General features: G+C 46.1%; 1 protein-coding gene across 2 annotated transcripts in view; it reads left to right on the forward strand.

The window, feature by feature from the left end:
• MAML2 (mastermind like transcriptional coactivator 2) overlaps positions 1-14,777 on the forward strand; it is a 224,022-nt gene that overhangs the window by 196,316 nt on the left and 12,929 nt on the right. For both annotated transcript variants that reach the window (XM_064505107.1, XM_026109159.2), the window contains exon 3: positions 13,867-14,070. In XM_064505107.1, the coding sequence (XP_064361177.1) occupies positions 13,867-14,070 (204 nt within the window). The remainder of the gene's footprint in view (positions 1-13,866; positions 14,071-14,777) is intronic.

Here is a 14,777-nt window from a genome sequence, read left to right on the forward strand (position 1 = left end):
AGAATGAAATACAACTCCATTTAGTTTGTTTAGTTCAACAGGTTACTCCTTGTGTTCTCCCATTTTCTTTCTCTCCTTGTTTTTATGAAAGCACAGTTAAGTGGGTCAGCTGGGTGTTTCTCCTTCAATGTTTAGCCTTAGCTCTCTGATCCAACACATCTTAACAGGCATTGCAGACACCTCTGAAAGGCTCTTTATTGTGTGGTTATCTCCTCAGCTCTGCCACCAGGCAGGGAGGGAGATGCACCCCCTCCCTTCAAATGTCAGATACCAATAAATGGATTCCTTTGTTAGTTTATCTGTTCAGTAATTTGTGTGAACATGACCATCAAATGGTCACCATCTTCGTTCTCAAATCTATTCCGTCTTGTTCATGGATTGTATTTGATCTCTCCAAATCGTTGGAGAAAAGCTGAGCAATGTCATGTTGACAAGGTATTTCTATATTAGTTGCTCCTTAAGATAATACTAATTTATGTATTTTTAGAATATGCTGGAAGACTAAGGAGCAGTGGGCTGGTATAGGAAACACAACAGCAGTGGGGAGCGTGGTGAAGGAACTCCTCCTCACTGGCATTAGAGGCTGGGTATCAGTCGAAGCCAGACTTCAAGTTCAAGAAAGCATAGTTGACAATGAAGTTTCTTTCATTTGCATTTTTGTTGACACATGAAACTAGCACACAGGGACTTCTCGGGATAGAACAGCAGGAACACAGAGAAATGAAACAAAACATTTAGCTACTGCCACATTTAGCAGCAGAAAAGAGAACCTACTGGTGCGGGGATGCACTTTGAGGGCTCACTAGCAGTCATGGTAACTTAATTAAGTAGTGTTAGACAAAGGGTGAGAGAAAAGAGAGAGGTCAGGTCACACTTTAAGTCACAGCACAATTTCCACCTCAGTGCAAAGATGGAGGCAAAACCTGCATTTCTCTGATGCCTCTTCTCAGGCCCTACCCAGTAAAAAAGTTGTTTCCTTCTCAGCAAAGCTGAGGGCTTATCTGGCAGAGTGTAGCACGGTCTAACCAGAAAGACCTTTAGTCCTTGCACTATGAGGTACTGGCCCCCAAATGTCTGAAACTCAACAGCATAATTTGAGGATGATTTGTAAACACAGAGAATTGCATTTGTGCTTTCTGATGCTCAAAAGAACCAGGACTTGTTCACCGGTAATTTTTATACATTAGTAGCTCTAAAACCAGGGATGCAATACAGGTCTTTAACTGCTCTTGCACAAGAATGAGACTGAATGAGTAGAAGAAGCCCAAGAAGGTTTTCATTGGCACCAACCTTCCCGTTCTCCTGAGCCACGCTTATCTGATAGCTGGAATACGGCACGCCGTGGATTGTCTGTTATTCTTTCCCACGCTGCAAGATTTGGGCAGTAAATAGCTTCAGTAAGTGCCTGAAGTAGAATTCTTTTTGACTTCATCAGATTTAAGGAAGCCTTTCCTCAGTTTCCTCAGCTCCCAGGCATGTTATCTAAAGCAGGACTAGTCCCTTATGGATCAAACTATTCTGACCTCTGGAGCTGGCTCCATTTCAGCTATCTAAAGGCTGGAGATAAAGAACGAAAGAAATCCAAGTACCATTGGACCTTTCTTTGAGCTCATTGACATGCCAGGCACTCCTTGAAGGACCTGTGGCATTATGCAGTGATCCGTACTGCAACAGCCAAATTACTCCAATAATCAAGCACAGTTGTTTAGATAAGCCACCATGCAGCAGCTTGAAGGGCCAATGCATCCTCCTGAGAAATGCCATCTCCAGTAATGCTACCTATAGAGGCAGTGAGGCAGTAGATAAACTCACATGATGGGGACCCTGGCCATGCAAATAGGTAAACTCTGCATGACTCAAATCAGAAGTGGGTGAGCTCTGTCTAACTGTGTTATGCCTCAGAGTATAATTATTCAGAGCTGCTAGGACACCTGATAAAACCAGATTGCTTTCCTGCATCTTGAGTTCACAATGAAAAATGAGGCAAACGGCAGGAGTGCTCGTCAGGAAACCTGGTATTTTCACATTTTCATGAAACTATTGTTCACACAGATAGATTAAGGATAGGTAGATTTGTCAAGCCTTCGGGCCGTTGTGGCCATTGGCATCGTTTTATCACACTCATCAAGACAGTGGGAGAGGATGCCAGCAGCCTAAGGTTTATGTCAATTCCCTCAAATGAAGCACTCATCAAATTAAGTTGTTTTATAATACTTACAGCAGTCATTATAAAGGAAGGAGAAGGTCCTATAGCAGGAAGAGGGAAGACTGCACAGTTTGGTTTGTGTGCTAGGGACTTACTTAAAACTGAGTAGGTGGGTAGTCATACCTGCTCACGTTGCACCCTGCCGTGTGCACTCACACCGGTGCCATGGGCTTTCACAGTAGGGAAACAGTTTGTCCCCTCCTCTGTGCCCAGTGACACTTAACCCCCAGTGCTGGATGCTGAGTTCTGTTAGCATCAGTCGTTGTCCCAGAATAGGCAACTTGAAACAAAGAGAGTCCAATCTCACTACGTGTCCAAGAGTCCCACCCGAGGGTTTAATCAGTGCCTGGCAGTGCAGGTCACAAACATTCTTCACACATTGCTTTTCAGTATTCATCATTGTTTTCCATCAGAGCTGAGCTGTTAGTTTAGAAAGTTGATCCCAGGAGGCACTGGTTTAAAGATGCTCATGTTCTTGCTGTGTATTCTCAGCAGGAGGGCTTTGATGTGTGACTCTGTCTGTTCTGTCACCCGCGTTGTGCCCACTTGCATTCGAGTGTTTAGTCCCCATGTTGTTGTTCTTTGTGTTTCTTAATTATTTTTTCTTTCTTCATTAAATATTTCGTTCAGGTTGCCTGCTGCCTCTTGCCCTTCTATGGAAAAACAGGCACTTGAAACATTGTGTGGTGTTTGCTTTGCTTTTTTTATTGCTTGAGGAAGATTTTCGTATTATTTCTTCATCCTCTTCTGTTGTAGCTGTTCTTTAGAAATGACAGAAATGCATTTAAACAGGCAGACAATTAATGGGGAGGGTGAGTCCTATATGAGGAAGGACATGGCTGGTACAAAGAAAACCTAGATAAATGCCAATGAGAAGAGTTAAAAGAAACTAGAGAATAGCCTGGAAATCAAGAGGGTAAAAAATTACAGTAATTTCTTATAGAATTTTGCGTTAGTATCCACAATCAAGAAGAAAAGGCACAGATTGTATTTATTCCATTTCCATTAAGTCTATAATAAAGTAATTGTTTTGCAAGTCCAGCATTAGTATCTACCTGATCTTACAGTGACAACACTGGGCAGGTACAGGTCTGGAGGAAGTACGGCTGCATTCGTGCAGCATCCTCAGAAGCTAAATGTCCCTCAGTGTAGCTTATCTCCGAGAACAAACACGGCCTTTGAGAACAAAGATTCCATGCTTAGCTAGTTCACGTGGTTCTGCTCCATGCGATCTTAGCAGCTCAGGTCTCCATAAGCTTGGGGAGCTCTGGACCACACTCCCATGTATGGTGCACATATGCCCTTGGTTTATTGGGAATGTCAGACTCTCTGCGGAGGGGAAACATGAAAGATGAGACATGAGGATGAGATGCCAAAAAAGATGCAAGCTCACACTCTCACCTGTTATATGCGAGACTTCAGGGTCATTATTTAGCACTACTCTGTAAACTTGACAGTCAAACATCAGCACTTATGTGCAAAAGTGCCACCTATTACTGAAGTCATGCAACGTTTCCTCTTACAGGACCCTGTTTTTGATTGCTTAAAACTCTTCTAAGCTCTAAGTGGGCTGAAATGTTCCATGCTCTGTATCAACCTCAGGCTAGCTAATTCTGGGGAAAGATGATAAACATATGGCAACAAGACAAGAACATTTAGGTGGATAAAGTATACATATCCACAGATAATATATACACACACTACAGATACAGTCAGATAATCACAAGCACTTAATTCAATCAGTTTAGGAAGTTTTCACTGCCTCAGCTGGAAATTACCACTCCTTAGCAGAGGCACAGATCCTGCAAGCATGCACGTACCTTGTCCTGAGTACCAGGCAAAACAGGTCCACTCACACCAGCTCTTGCTGTAGCTGGAGGCGTGTCAATGTTTCAAATCTCCCTAATTTGCTTGTGTGTGATTGTGTGATGATAAACTAAAGGGCTTGGCTTGTTGCAATGTGGATATTGCATACTACAACCACTGCAAATGATAATGCTGAAGTAGAACAAATCATCAGCATGTGTCTAATTTTGTGAAAAATAACCTCTCTGATAGGAGTCTTCATCATTCATGCTTATTGACATACTTAGTTCAAAATAAATTAGAGCACATCCGACATTGAAAACCAGAGCTCTGTGCAGACTTCAGGAGAGTCTTTGCTCATTTACATTAGCACAGGGTCTCTGTTGGTGTCCATTTGAACCAGCTAAGACTCTTGTCGAGAAGGTGTAAGCTGAGGTCATGCAGAGGGATGGGTGCCGCTGTACCACTGTGGGTAGACGGAGACCTGGGAGGAAATCCTAGCCCTGCTGAAGTCAGCTGGAGTTTTGCCATTGACTTCCTTGGAGCCAACATTCCTCTTCTGATGTAGACGTTTCACAATAACCTTCGCTGCTGAGCTTTCAACACGTGCATGTTATTTTCATTACAAACAAACAAAATCTCTCCAAAATGGAGACCTTCATGTATACATTATGCCAGAAGACCACATTAAAAGTTCATCATGGCACACGTGGTAAAATACTAATAATCCATCCTTGAAGTCTCTGGGAAAATTTCTAACGTGAGCAAATCCCATTTAGGTCATTTCAGGCCTGATACAGCAATCAGATGTGCAGCTGAGGGTTTATTATTTTTGCAGAACGCACATGCTTTCAGGATTGGCCGTGCGCAGCATCGGAGCCGAGGCGCTCAGCTGTGCGCCGGCGCGGGGGAAAGGCGGCTCTGGGCGTGCGGCGCGGGCCCTGGTCGAGCGCAGACAGGAAACATGCCAGACGGGCTCTGCGGGAGGCGGCCTGCAACACGTGCAGCAGGGAACAAGAAACTGCTTAATGATTAATCACTGTCAACCTTTGTTCTCGTTAAAGGCTTGATTGTTGGACAAGGCTAGTAATGAGGCACTGTTTCTGTGTCTGTTGCTATGTGGTTGTGCAAGTCTTGAATCCGATCCGTGGTCCATGCAAGAGGCAGCTCTCACTTTGCGCAAGTTTAACCAGCGCCAGTGGAAACGTTGTTATAACAGTGCCTGCTAGTGGCTATAGGGCTCTGCAGCTTTCCTGCGAGCAGCCTCCTCCTTCCCCGGGGCTATGGCAAGACTACAGATAAATTGCTAAGGGCTGAAACACAGCTCACAAGGATCTCAGGAGGAAGTAGCTTGCTTGTTGGCGCTGAAAAAGCAAAGCGCTATAAAAGATTTCTATTAAGAACTACACAAATAATAAACCGTCCATCAAATTCTTTCTTGCCTGCAGTTCCTCTCCGAAAGTGGGGATTGGCTCGTTCGAGATATCCGATCACCCGTTTTTAGCCAAGTGATTATGTGCAGCATATCTGCTTTTTATTCTATGTATAAACTTTTAAAATATTGTAAGTTTACATGTCCCAGAGACTACAGAGTGAGTGCAGAAATTTTGCAGGATAAAATCACTGAGGAGTCAAAAAAGAGAAAAGCTTTAGAAACATTCCTCCCTTTTGCTCCCGTGCTGTCCTGTGGGACTCCACACAAGAGGCCTGCTCCTTGGCCGGTCCACACGTGACTAGAAGGAAGATTAAGCCCGTCTAACCATGATAGATGATAGATAAAGGCTTAAGATAGCAATGTCGAATTTCCTGTTCTACTTTGCCATTTAGGTCATATCTGTGTGGCAGAATACGATATCCCGTGAAGTCATCCATGGTAGCTCTGAGAGAGCTGGGACAGCTGGAAAGCAATACAGGAACCAAATCCTTCACAGAGCTGGTTTCATAGCAGGCATCGCTCACTCCGACAGACTCCTGGGCTGAGACATCTCAGCGCAGCTTGTCGACAACTGGTTGGGGTAGCTCCGCACTGTGCTGAGTAGCAGGAGAATTAGCTATTTTTGAACATAGTGCGGGGATCACCCTATCTTTCACTGTGTCAAAAACCCGGCCATTAGAAAAGCCTGGCCTCCCCAGGGCTCCCCCAGTGGAGAGCTGCAGTGGGTGGGTATGCTGCACACTTGTCTCTCTGCCTGTCATGTATCTGTTGCAGTAGCGATTTCCCTCCAAATCTAGCACTTCAGTGGGACAGGCCTACTCATGAGGTTGCAGAAATCAGGCACATGCTCCCTATTGTGATGGTCTTCTCCAGCTTAAGAGTAGCTGCAGCAATTCCTCCACGTTTCCTCTTTGAGCTCGGTTTGTTGGAGGAGTGACATGGCATTTGCTTCTTTTCCCTGGTTGGATGAAGGCACAAGTATTTCTGGCAGACAGCCTGGGCTTGTGAAATTGCAAACACTAGTGTCCACGATTCCTTGCGTATGTGCCTTGGAAACTTGGTTGGCCCTGATTTTTTTTTTTTCCTGAGAGCTCAGATGTTCAGAGAAGGAAAAGGCAGGAGATGTTCAGAGAAGGAAAAGGCAGGAGATGGTTCCATGTGGCTAAGCCAACTTCTTACAAACACTCCACAAAATTACTGAAGGGAAATATTTTGCACTGTTCACCCAGCTGTATCTTAGGATGTTAGACACACAAAAAAACAGGTCTTGGGATCTTTCAGTTTTCAGCTCTTTTAAACGCTGGAACAACATTTTTGCCTTAATCTTGGCTTACTAAGATGCTCAAATATACGCATGAATGTGAATTTATTAGAAGCTTTAAAACTACTCTCTGGCAGGGTATTTGGAGAAATTCAGTGTATAACAATGTCTTCTGCATGATTGTGACTGGAGAGGCTGTTAAGTCACTGTACAACATCCTTAAGAAGTGATTCACTAGTGCTTGGCAGTTCAAGGGGTGTTCACACTCAGTCTTCCACGCATCTTGCTTAGCTATGACTATGAGCATCTAAATTTAGGAGTGTAGAGGAGTGTTCCTATCATCTGATTGGGGCTCCTAACTGCGTTACCTAAATCAGGCGTCTACAGCCTAATTACACAGCCCAATCCCTCTGCATAGTCAAGGGAGGCAGCTCCAGAAGGCAGTTTAGAGGGCATCTGATTCAAGCTTTTGGTTAGAGACCTAAACTTAGAGGAGACTCACTTTCTGTTGTATGTTCCAGATATGCAAAAAGATTGGGTGAGTTTGAGGTGCTCAGCAAGATACTGTTTTACACCCCCACTGAGCTGAACAAGCAATAAGGCAAGGGAGAATCAGGTCCACTGTATTTCTGCCTCGCCTGTGTTAGTTCTCCCTCCTGCTCTGATACGTAAATCAGGTCCTCTGCGGCTGCAAATCAGCATAACCTCAGGAGCTCCTTGGGGCTCTCGCAGTGTATGCTGGCACCGAAAACAGCCCTGTACATTCCAGTCACGAGTGGGAGTTATTCCTAAAAATAGGAATTCTTCTTTGCTACAGCTAGAAAAATTCTTACTATACAGGCACTCTGCCAGTGTCTTGCTGTAATTTCGTTCTCTCGTCTGAAGCACGGTGCATGGGCGGTCACTGCTAGGAATCAGGACATGCGTGGATCCCCAGCGTAATGCAGAAAGGGGTGTTTGTGCTTCCTGTCTTGCCTTAGATGCAGCAGTGCCGGGGCGGCTGAGGACGGGCCTGCCGTTGCTGTGACAGAGCAGCCAGCATTTGGGTTTACATGAGCAACATGGGCTCTTCCGAATAAGGATGGTAGTACTGAGCCCCCAGGGTTTCACATGATGCTGAGCTTCACCGGGGATGGCTGGGCTGGGACCCTGGCACCACGTCGGGGCTGAGAGCACACGTAGGGTCATGTTAGTGGGTCACCATGGCACTGGACATCACGACCAGCCTTGCGCCGTCCTAAAACGGTGTGGCAGGAGCTGCCATCCTCCAGCACCTGTGAACTGAACTGCTCCTTGCAGCCACCATCCTCCTCCTCCTTGCAGCGCTCGGAGCCAAGGTGGCTCTCAGCCAAGGAAGAACATCCCTGAGAAGCTCACGGGGTGGGAAGGCCGCCTGTCCCTGATTTAAGAGGAGGAAATCCAGAGAGGTGCCTTGATCTCTGCCATCCTCGCTCTAAATAGCCTGTTATGCTGACTAACGCGGCTGAATCAAACTGCTAATGAGCGTGAACAAAACGCACAGGTTTGGTTACCAGATGAACAAAATTTTACACTGCTTTTTCCCTGGAAAGCGCTGGGGAAGCAGCTTTTGGTAAGCCATACATCAGCCGCTAAGCAGGCGTCAGCGAACAAATCTGAAGGCCTTTGCTTTTTTTTTTCTTTTAATTCTTTGTTTCTTTAAACCAGAACTAATGTAAAGGGAGAGGAAAAGTCAGAGCTGTCACTCCAGACCTGACACTGAAAGCAGAATGAGCTGCCCTAGAGTGGAACAGAAAGGCGGAAAAAATCTCCCCCCTTTTGACAGAAAATCTGCAAGAAACAGAAGCCTGTCCTGTCACAGAGATGCCAGCTCTGCTGGCTGAGAAGAGAACAGCCTCTGCGGACGTTGGGGTTTAGCAAAAAACTGACCATTGTTTCCCTTCTGTCCCACCAAAACTATTCATCAATTCAAGGCATTTCAAGGGGAAAGAGGCTAAAGGTTTGCATGTATTTTTCCAGCCAAGTGTCCCTAAACTGCTTTTGCTCTCTGAATTCAGAAACGAAAGCTTGCAAAACTCTTTCAGGGGTCCTGAGAAGCTACGGAGAAAGAGGGAGAGGAAAGGGAGCAAGGAAGGCTTGCGTTGTCCCAGCGGCACAGCGGCCCTGCCAGCTCTTCGCTATACGGAAAGCCCTCTCTTGCCGCGCACTGCTGCTGTTGCTGCAGTGTAACGCTAGCAGTCAGGAAATTCCCTCCTGTCCTTGGTGAGTTTGCCTGTAAACACAACGATGCGTTTGCTGCCTCCGGAGCCTTTCGTCTCCTCAGCAGCTCTGCAGAGGAGCCACTCAAGGAGGCTGTGCAAGGAGCCCACGGAGCAGCGGGGACTCGGGGGGAAGTCGTCTCTGCCATGCCCAGTCCCTGCTCAGCCCAGGGAATAGCGTTTGGTTTTGGAGGCTTAAGCAGCAAACTTAGACCCGCAGGGTCCTGGGGCCCGAGAGGGCTTGCAGCGAAGAGCCGCACACAGGCAGGGGAAGGGCGCGGATGTAAGGAGGGACTCGCTGGTGCGAGCTGTGGCTCAGTACGTGCGACCTGACTGGTCTGGAGCGGGGGGACACCAGGAACGGAGCCAAGGCAAATGGGGAAAAGCGGGCAAAGCAGCAATGCGATAAAAGGATGAGGAATAAAACAAAAATGCCATGCCCTTGTGGAAGAGGTGGCTTCATTACTGCCAGGACAGGCTAGGGCACAGGCAGAACAGACGTTGGCCAGGCTACTTCCTTGCATGGTGCATGGCTCACCAAGGTGAGCCGAACTGCAGGCACCTTAGTGAAAGCCCTGGTAGGGGCCCCAGAGCAGGCAACGAACTTGATATTCAGCCACCTCCAAACTCACCAGCAGCATCGGCAGCTTGGGGAGGAATAAATGAGCTGTGGTGACACGTGAAGAACAGATGTGTTCCCCTCCACCTATGCAGGGCAGAGCAACCTATGAAACAGCTGTGTAGTGGTCAGCCTCACAGAGAACATGCTTTTTTCCACCTGTCAACATTTCTGCCACAAATTGATATTTGGGGCTCTAAACAAATCCACTTGGCCATCCTCAGCACTCCAATATGCCTGGCCCTGGCCCTGGGTCACCTGGTTATTTTTAATCTCCTTTTTGAAATGGGGAGAGATGTTTCTGAAGTTTGTGTCATATCCACTGTTTGCAGAACAAGCAAAACAGAAATCCAGATCTGGAATTTCTGCATGAAGCAGGCCTGTAATATGGTCTGGTTTTTGTGGTTTACTGCACTGGGCCAGGCCAGGCAGAGAGGAGAGGAAGAGGAAGATGAGAGGGAGAAGGAGAGGTCTATCTTAGAAAGTCCGTATGTGTGTTAGAAGCCAAAAGCTCCCTTCATTTGTATGAATACAAGTCAGCTGCAGCAGGGGAAATTAAAGGCAACCTTGGTCTTAAATATTTTGATTTACTGCTAATTTAAACATTAGAGCATAATGGTTTTTGTGACACTTATGAACAAAGTCCCAGTTGTGTTACCCACTCTAAAGATCTTCCATTTACTCCTCCATGCTTTTCCCTTCTTGTAGGTTTTATATCTCACTGCGATATCAGAGAGTGAGATACAATGTGCCTGCTTTGGCACCTGAAACACTGCTGAGGTGGATTTAGGCACCAAAGAACAGGCAAGCATGCAGAACAGACCTGGATTTATGGTGCTCATCGAGTGCTAGCTCAGCCTCCAGCTGCTGCTCCCTGCCACGCTGCTGGCACCGGGCACAACCCCACACGGGGCTGCGGCTCGTCCTCTGCCCCACAGCCTGGGGTGCGAGATGAGGAAGCTGTTCGTGCCGGTGATGCCAGCGGTGGAGCAGGAGGTGGCGGCCAACCCAGACACTAAAACTGCCTGTCCGAGGCCTCGCGCTGCAGGCCCAGCCCTGGCACCTCGCTGGCAGCAGGGATGCACCCCCCATCGCGTGACCTCCTTGGAGATATTAGAGAGGGGGGTTACCTTCCCCGTTCATCACACGACTGCTTCCACTCCTCTAAGCATGCCTCTCTCCAGAGGTGTCTAAACCTCGACAGGGGTGTCCCAGGTCCACATACAAGTTCCTGGCTGCATGTGGACACCCACATGTCCTTCCTGAAGCACCTCTCCAAGGTGGGGGTTGCCACCTCCCTGGCCCCCGAGCCCTGCCACCCTCCAGAGAGCAGGCTGCAGGCCAGCACGTGGCTGGATTTTGGTGGAGCGCTGAAGCACTTTGCTTGCTTTCAGTCCTACGTACATGGACAGGGCTGAGCCCCGGATGAGCGCTTTGAGGCAGGAGCCTGCCCATGAAATAGTGCCACCGCGGCGGCAGGAAGACGAGGCTCATGGACCCGAGGGATGCTGGGCTGCTGCTGCAGCTCTGTGGGCAGAGACTCTCCTCGGCCAGGGGTAAACCACCTCCTGCTCTGGGGTTTCTTTGCTCAGCATGTGAACAGCAGAGCTAGCACCCCAAAAATGAAGTCCAGAAGGCCATAGGCAGCGTTAGCTGTGTGGAGCTGTAGTGAAGTCACTGCAGTAAAGACCAGCTTGGAGTAGGCTGGAACGGTTCGATGGATGCAGAGGGGCTGTGACCCAGAATTGCCTTCCAATGCGTGCATGTTAAAAAGCAGGCTTTGACTCCACGTAGGGGCAGAGTCCCATGTCACAGGCAGCAGCGTAACGCTTTTGCCTTCTGATTTACAGTGATGCAAGTGAGGGGTGAGAGTAAGGCTCAACAGCACCAGTTCATGAAGGGTTAAACTGCTGCGCAGTTAATCCTCTGATTTATTGGGGAACTGTTCTTCCTTCTCCCCTCACATAGCTGCCTATGCAAGATCAGCAGCAGGACAAGTAACACATCATAGATTCATAGGCTCACACTGTCATTTCATGAACAGCAGAGAAAGGACCAAATGCAAAAAAATAAACTGGCTCCAAGTTCCTCATTTATACTGTTTTCTCAGAGCCTTTTTGCCAAGCAGCTAGTGTTTTGTGCCAATTGCTATTACAGAAAAGCTTTCTTTGGTAGGTATCATGAATGGACACTGCCTAGTTTATCTTAAAATAAAATCTCTCCCCACAGCTCATATGGGCTGGCAGGGAGAGAGAAAAGGCTGGCCTTTGGGGGTTTTTTGTTTTGTTTTGTTTTTTGTTTTTATCTGGGACTGTGAAAGTACATTTGGGACAGCCTGCATTATCTGTGCAAGAACACAACAGATGAATTCTATTAATGGATGTAACATGTGGCTGGGTTCAAGCTAGAGTGTCATTTGAATATAGAAGTCAAAGCCAATTTATTGTAACATATTTTTCTTTTCAAAATATTTTAAGGAAGACAAAAAAGTTTGCGCAACATCTTGGCAAGCAGGTCTGTTGAGAGGAGGTATTTTCTATCTTGCAGCTAACATAAGGGCTGAAAAATGTGGCAATGCCGAGAAATCCTGGATTCCTTCTGGAACTGAAAGAAAGTGTACAGGATATAATTGTGTAAGAGCCCAGTAAATTTTCAAGAGTGGATTTGTAACACTGCCTTGGGGGTTGCAGGTGGCTCTAGAAGAAAGTTATGTTTTTTATTTCACAAAGAGATGTCAAATACTTTATCTAGCTAGCTATGCACTCATGTGGCCCCAACTGAAAGCCACAGAATTATTTTAAAATAGAAATAACCATAACAATCATTGTGTTCCTTCCATGGCAGATGGTATAAAGATAATTTGGATTAGTTTGAAGTTTTTACGTTATTTAGTGTGGGGGGTGTATTTGGGTGCTGAATGCACTAAGCAAAAGCCAAGGCACAAAAATGAGCTTCCCTTGAGTTTTCAAAGTGGTGAGCATTAGTTGGTCTTCAGGAAGTGGGTCGGGTTGGCTTTGCCGGTCCTTATTTTATTGTTGGTGAGTCCTTTTTTCCCTGGATAACATGGGAGGCCATGGCCATGGGGCAGAGATTTACCTAGTTAGCAGAGCAAATCCTGGAACTACACCTAACTCACTGCAAAACATGCAGCATTAAACTGCAGCTTTTGTCGATTCCTGTGTTGTGGAGCAAATATGTTGCTGGATATTAGGTCATGCAAAATTAAGTGGTTTGGTAGCGCAGTCAGAAAACTGATGTTTCTCACAACTGCTATGCAGTCTCCATTGTCTTCTATTTTCTTTACAGCTATGCAGCTAAGGAATACCTGACTATGAAGTGATCAAAAACAGTTTGAACATTTTTGTGTGGTAACAGAGGCACTAAGAAAGTTCTTTCTTTCCTTTAGTAGAGGTCCAAGTACCAAAAACTGGTGGAACAAGTAGACATAAAACATATTGTTCGCAAGAGAAATCATGGGTAAATGAAAATGACAGCATATTGTCAAACCACATTCATCTTCATCTTGTAGCTCATGGCCTGGAGTTCCCAAGTCTTTTCCCACGGCCTCCCAAGCTGACTTTTTGCCATCCCTTGCTCATGAAGCTGCGTACTGTGAAGAGGAAGCAGATCTAGACCCACAGCAAGAACCAGGCAGCACCCAAAAGCCCACTTCAAAGTCCTATCCAGCTACGCATTTGTATTACCAAAGAAGTCGCTAAGCTCTAAGCCTATCTAGTCCTGCAGCTAAAGAGAGAGCATTTTCAGCTCCAGAGCATACCACATCTCTCGGAAATTGCTGTTGTGGGGGAGGTGAAGGGACAAATGAAAATGGCACCACTCACTCCGCCGTAAAGTAACGAATTACCACTTCTGTATTTTCTAACAATAGATATCACTTCTAGCAATGAGTCTGTAAAAAATTCTTGTTGCTGCTCACCAGATGGTGAGAACCAATAGAGGCAGAGTTTGTTCCCCTGTGGTCAAACAGACTGCCATATAACCTAATGGAAGTTTCCTGAAAGATCCCAGGACAGCTCAGTTACTTCCTTTAACATTTCCCAAGCTCCTGGTACAACATTGAGGTTTTCCACTGGAACCACCTGGCAAGTTTTCAGATTCTCCCATAAGTGATAAAGTTGCTCAGTCCCATTCTTATTTTATCAAGTCCTTTGTATCAGTCACTCATCCTGGGAGTCTGTGTCCTGTGTCCTGTACTTGAGCTAATTGCATAAAAAGGATTATTTCCTTTTCTGGATGCTTATTATTATTCTCATCCTTCACGAGCCATTTCTTCTGTTTCAGGATCAACACTCTGTGGTGGGCCAGGGAGCTGGCCCCACTCCAAGTTCCAGTTCTTGCTCAAATCCAAACACTGGAAGTGGTTACATGAACTCATCCCAGCAATCAATGTTGAATCAGCAACTGATGGAAAAGAAACAGGCTCTGCAAAGGCAGATGATGGAGCAAAAACAGCTCCTTCTACAGCAACAGATGTTGGCGGAAGCAGTAAGTTTTCTAATTCCATATTTTATATGATTTTCACAGAAACAATAGAAGGGAAAGCTAAGACAGACTTCTAGGTCATTTTGGCAATGCCTAGACCTTCTAGAGTATTCCTTATATTTTTCAGCACTTTGTTAAGCCCTCTTGAATTCTTGTTCAGTTTACATGAAACAAGTCAAGTATCTGAGCTACTGTGGTTATGTTATGGAACAGTCTAGTAACACATACGCTTAGTTCTAGGCATTTGAGTGTTTTCAGTGGTGTTGCGTCCAAGATAAGCTAAGGTACACTACTACACTACTTTGGCACACTATTTTGACTACAGGAAAACTGACTTCCAGGCTCTGTGATATAGGTAGCATGGTATAAAGTACCTGCCTGTAAACAAGGATCATGTACATTGATTTTAGTGTTAAACACAAATTTGTGTGCTTGGCTGGGATCCTATATAAGCTCTCCTTTCTCTCTTTAACTTTATGCATTTCCAGATATTTGTAGCTAGTTATTCTTTTTCCCTTGGCATTTGAGAGAGAAATTTAGATTTTCTTGTCATCTTATGGGACATGGGGGGTATGTGTGATCTCGTTGGGATCTATAAATGCTAGAAACCCAGGTCCTCGTTCCCCTAAGCTGTCACTGTCATTGGTATTCCGTGAACTGAGTCAGCTGAAGGTGCTTCATGGCCCATCACCCACGACCAGTGCCATGGG

The sequence above is a fragment of the Dromaius novaehollandiae genome, chromosome 1, assembly GCF_036370855.1.
Source record: "Dromaius novaehollandiae isolate bDroNov1 chromosome 1, bDroNov1.hap1, whole genome shotgun sequence".
Classification (NCBI taxonomy): domain Eukaryota; kingdom Metazoa; phylum Chordata; class Aves; order Casuariiformes; family Dromaiidae; genus Dromaius; species Dromaius novaehollandiae.